The sequence below is a fragment of the Melopsittacus undulatus genome, chromosome 3 (assembly GCF_012275295.1).
Source record: "Melopsittacus undulatus isolate bMelUnd1 chromosome 3, bMelUnd1.mat.Z, whole genome shotgun sequence".
NCBI lineage: Eukaryota > Metazoa > Chordata > Aves > Psittaciformes > Psittaculidae > Melopsittacus > Melopsittacus undulatus.
In genome coordinates, this window is record NC_047529.1 from 93,268,041 (window position 1) to 93,272,938 (window position 4,898).

At 46.3% G+C, this 4,898-nt stretch overlaps 1 protein-coding gene across 1 annotated transcript; it reads left to right on the plus strand.

Moving 5' to 3' along the window:
• Nucleotides 1-2,319: 2,319 nt before the first annotated feature.
• Nucleotides 2,320-4,367, plus strand: PIGM (phosphatidylinositol glycan anchor biosynthesis class M). The gene has a single exon (XM_005146008.3). It carries the CDS (start codon nucleotides 2,338-2,340, stop codon nucleotides 3,583-3,585), a length of 1,248 nt encoding a protein of 415 aa, XP_005146065.2. The 5' UTR covers nucleotides 2,320-2,337; the 3' UTR covers nucleotides 3,586-4,367.
• The last annotated feature ends 531 nt before the right edge of the window (nucleotides 4,368-4,898 follow it).

Here is a 4,898-nt window from a genome sequence, read left to right on the forward strand (position 1 = left end):
AGCAGCATTTTACAGGAACAACAGATTTATAACGTTAATAAGACGGCTCTCCTTCCTGCATTACAGTCTACAGTACATGACAAATCACGTTAAGCAAGCTGGTATCAAATCTAAAGCCAAACTCACTTTTGATTCAAACCTTAACTCTCCGAAGAGCTTCAAGTTTATTTTCAAACATGTTAAATTATTGATAAGGAAAATCGATTCTTTTTAGAGACATAGTATGTGCAACAATAGCTAGGGTAGATTTTCTATTAACTTCACAGCCTTTAGAATTAAATTATCTGCCTTTTACTCTTTAGAATCCAGATAAAACAGTCACTATGGACAGGTTCACAACTTCTATTAACTTCAGATGAGAATAAAAGATTTGTCTGAAAACAGACTGTCAGACAAAAACCATTCGAGACCAACAAAGTCCTGTTTATTTATTAAACTAGTATTATTTAACCAATATCATTAAACTTAAGGCACTTCAGCAAATAAACTCCAAAGCATTCTGTTCCAACAATAAACACTTTCCCGAAAGGATCTGAAATAATAAAACATAATCCATCCAAACAGTCAACAGAGGAATCTCAAACAATCCTGGGAGAAAGTAGGCAGATGGCAAGGACAGTTCTTTGTGAGCAATAATCTTCCTGAAACAAAAAATGTAAGACTATATATATGCATACTTTTGCTTAAGACTTGCAGTTCCACAGAATATCAAGTGATCTCAGTCCCAGTGATCCTATTAAGTTTCTACTTCTAGCATTTTCAGAGGATATCCTGGGCACAACTTAAAGGATAAGGTAATATAACCTTCTTTAAAAGCATCTCAACCATTACAGAGCAAGACATAAGAGAGAAGGAAGGAAGCAAAATGTTACAAATCTTTCCTGTTCTAAAGTAGAAGAGCAGTAATGAGTAACCAATTATTTATGAGCACCAAGCACCCTCATACCCTATCCCAAAAATACCCTAACCATCAGTTCTAGGACTTAACTATGTAATGTCGAGGGTTACTGGCAAAGTTTTTTTGAGTTTCCTGTTGAAGCATCCAATTTGGTGCATAATACATAAATATCTGGTAACCTACACACACAAGAGGAAAACCAAACAAAAATCAGTTGATCTAGCTAGTTACTATGCTTCTCCCATGTATTATTATGCAGAGTAAAACAGTCTTAAGAGACAAAAATGAACAGCTGTGTGCACACAAACAAGTATGCCTTTTGTCCCTGGGATACCCTACCAGCTAGGACGGGCTCCAAGACTTCTGTGCCAAAAACATAAAAAACATCTGCTCCCAGTTCTCTAAAGAGAGAAAAAGCTGACTTTTCTGTAAGCAGTGTAAAGCAGCAATGCTGCAGCTCCCAAAATGTTCCCGAACACCACCATTCATTATAAAGAATGCAATTCCAGTTAGATAGAAGAAGCAAACATATGGGTTTTGATGAATAAAGCCTCTCTAAAAATGCCCTACTCAGCTCTAATATGAAAACCATAATATGGGTAAGTAATAAATACCAGGTTTTCAGTCGGCTCCAATTCAAATTTGAAATAAAATAGACAGGAAAACTATTTTAAAAAAAACATGGGGGAGGGGGAAATCAAAGTATGGTGAAAATAGTTTCTTCATCGTAAATAACTCTAAGCTCTGATTTCCATGGTACTGATTCAACAAGATAGGCACTGTGGAAGGAAGCTTAACTAAGTGCTTTAGAAAGAGCTCATACACCTAGGCAAAACACAGCCGTTTGCAGAAGGTAAATATCAGATGTTATTTTTCCTTCTCCTTCTTACTGAACTGTTGCCGCTTCCCTGCCCACCGAGCCCCACAGCTTTACACCGCACATTATCCCCTGCCCTCAGGAGGCGCCGGCAGCCACCGCAGTGGCACTGGCAGTACCGAAGCCCAGCAACCCCCCGCACGCCTGACTCGGGTGCCCGTCCTCTAGCAACACCCCAGGAGCCGCAGGGCAGCTAGAGCACAAACAAAGCACCACAACAGCGCCCCGGCGCCGCACGTCTCCCCCGTTCTGCGGGTGAGCTAATGGGGACAAGACAGAACAGCACAGAACTCCCGTTCACACAGCCCTGACCGCCGGGCAGAAACTAACCCTACACCCTTGATCCCATCCACCCAAGGGCAACGGCTTCAGTACCCGTACTGCGCACGCGCAGCCCGCCGGCCATGCGCGTGCGCAGTGCCGCCCGTTTCCCACGCGCATAGGCGGAAGCGGGGCTGTGCTCTGCCGCCCGTCTCCGCGTACCACGCGCACTCCCGGGCTCGGCACGAGGGGTCTCTGCCCCCTCCCCCCCCCCCCCCCCGCGGCTCGGTGCGGGAGGGGCATGGCGGCGGGGCGGCTGGGGCTGGGAGCGGCACTGCCCGCGGCGCTGCTGGCGAGGCTGGGCCTGGTGCTGTACGGCCTACACCAGGACGGCGCCATGCGTGTGCGGTATACCGACGTCGACTACCGCGTGTTCACCGACGCGGCGCGGCTGGTGACCGAGGGCCGGTCGCCCTACGGACGGGCCACCTACCGCTACACCCCGCTGCTGGCCTGGGTCCTGACGCCCAACATCTACCTCACCGAGATCTTCGGGAAGCTGCTCTTCGTGGCGGCGGACATGGCGGTTGCTGTCATCGCTTACTGGGCCCTGCGGCGCCGGGGAACCACCGCCCGCCAGGCCTGTGCGTGCTGTGCCGCCGCCTGGCTCTTCAACCCGCTGCCCATGGCCATTTCCAGCCGGGGCAACGCGGAGGCCCTGGTGGCGCTACTGGTGCTCGCCACGCTGTATTTGGTGGAGGGGGGCAGCGTAGGGAAGGCCGCGGTCTGCTATGGGCTGGCTGTGCACATGAAAATATACCCACTGACCTATGCACTGCCCATAGCGCTCCACCTGCAGAGTAAAGCGTGTGGTGGGAAAGGGGCAGGGGGTGGCAGAAACTCAAAGTTTACATTAATAGCATACCCCTGGCGGCTTTTTTGTAACCGTGATGTGCTGTTTTTTGGTGTGGTTGCTGGATCTGTGCTGGCTGTCTTGACTGGTGTGTTTTACCACCTCTATGGCTGGGAGTTTTTGGAGCATGCCTACCTCTACCACCTAACCAGGAGGGATATCCGTCATAATTTCTCTCCCTACTTCTACATGTTGTACTTAACTGCAGAAAGCAAATGGAGTTTTGCCCTTGGGCTTGCAGCTTTCTTGCCTCAGCTGCTTTTGCTCTTGGTTGTCTCCATAGCATTTTACAGAGACCTTGCCTTCTGTTGTTTCCTTCACACTATAGTTTTTGTGACTTTCAACAAAGTCTGCACATCCCAGTACTTTGTCTGGTATCTCTGCCTTCTGCCCCTCATAATGCCTAGTGTTAAGATGTCCTGGCATCGTAGTGTGCTGCTTCTCTTCCTGTGGCTTGTTGGACAAGGCCTGTGGCTTGCTCCTGCATATTTTCTGGAGTTCAAAGGCTATAACACTCTTTTACTTATATGGCTGGCAGGTTTACTTTTTCTTCTTATTAATAGCTTCATAATTGTTCAGATTATTTCACACTATCAAAAAGAAGCATATGTTGCAAAGAAACTCAAACAGCGGTAACAGGCCAAAATCCAGAAACAGCTCTACTGGCCTTGATAAGGCTTTTCATAGCACCAGCACTTTGTTTAACATCAATGTGTATATGTTGTACTAAAATATGTTGTATGTAAGTGATACTGTAGCAGGGGCACTGATTGGTCTTAATTGCCCTGAACAGCCCCTGTCCTCCCCTAAGCAGTGGTTGCAGGGGTACCTCTCTCACATGTGGACCTTTAAACTACATTGTAACCTCTCCAGCACTGTCTTCAGCACTGTCTCCTGCAACTCCTGACAGGACTCACTGAAAGGACCCTGAACCAGTTCGTCACTTACCCATATGCCTGAGGCTGTGGGTGGACTCTGTTACCAGCATCCCATCTTCATCTGCCATCTCAAGACACAGTGTGACTGTGCGGTGGCCAGGGAGGGTATGGCATGTGCTTGGGTCACCACAGCTCCTGCTTGTGCCTCCTCATGGAACAGCCCCAGTCTTACTCCCTGACACACTTTTTGTCATTGTTACTTTACTTGTTGAGGACTGTGACCTCTGTCTAGGAAAACACAGAAGACTGTCAAACTTCCAACGTCCCCTTCTAGTCTTGCACATTCCAGTAAGTCGGTGGGGTGTTCTGCAAGGGTTAAGCTAATGAATTAATATAGAGCAATCGCTGAATGTATACACTGAGTTTTATGTTTTCACAGTAACATTTTAACTATACAACGTTTGTGGCCTGTAACTGGTGTTTCTTCAGTGAAGTAGAAAAGAAAGTGGTTGTTTAATACAAATCATTAACTCCTTGAAACCTTTAATTTATTCCTTGGATTTTTTTAACAGATTTATTCCCCTTGCCATAGAGCAAGATTTTTCCAAATACTTGTCTTAGATCACAGAGATATATATAAAGCAAAAATAGTTGTGTTCCTTTCTGCCAAGATCTGGAAAATAGGCCACTGCCTTGTTTCTTTTTACAGGTCTTACAGATGGGGCACTGATTTCCTTCTAGATTTTATGAAGGAAGAAAGACTTCTAACACCAGTTTGTTTACACCTTCCCCAAGATGTTTATCAGTCTAAAGACTATTGGCAGATTGCTTCCACCGACAGTTTAGTGTGTAGCTTTATATTGATCATCAAAACATTTTGTATGTGTGTCAAGAGAAAGTGTCCCGTGTGGGACATACATTTTCCCATATAGAGTTTGCCATGCCCAGTTAGTGTTTCACCAGAAGACTGAAGAGGCTCATCTGTGCCAATACCTCTACCCCATCCCAACATGCAGCCAACAGCTCATTTTCCCTCACTAGTGATCTGTTGCCCATTATATATTCTTCTGT

Excerpts from the sequence above, each read along its gene's own strand:
- PIGM (XM_005146008.3), top strand. The coding sequence starts at position 2,338 with ATGGCGGCGGGGCGGCTGGGGCTGGGAGCGGCACTGCCCGCGGCGCTG.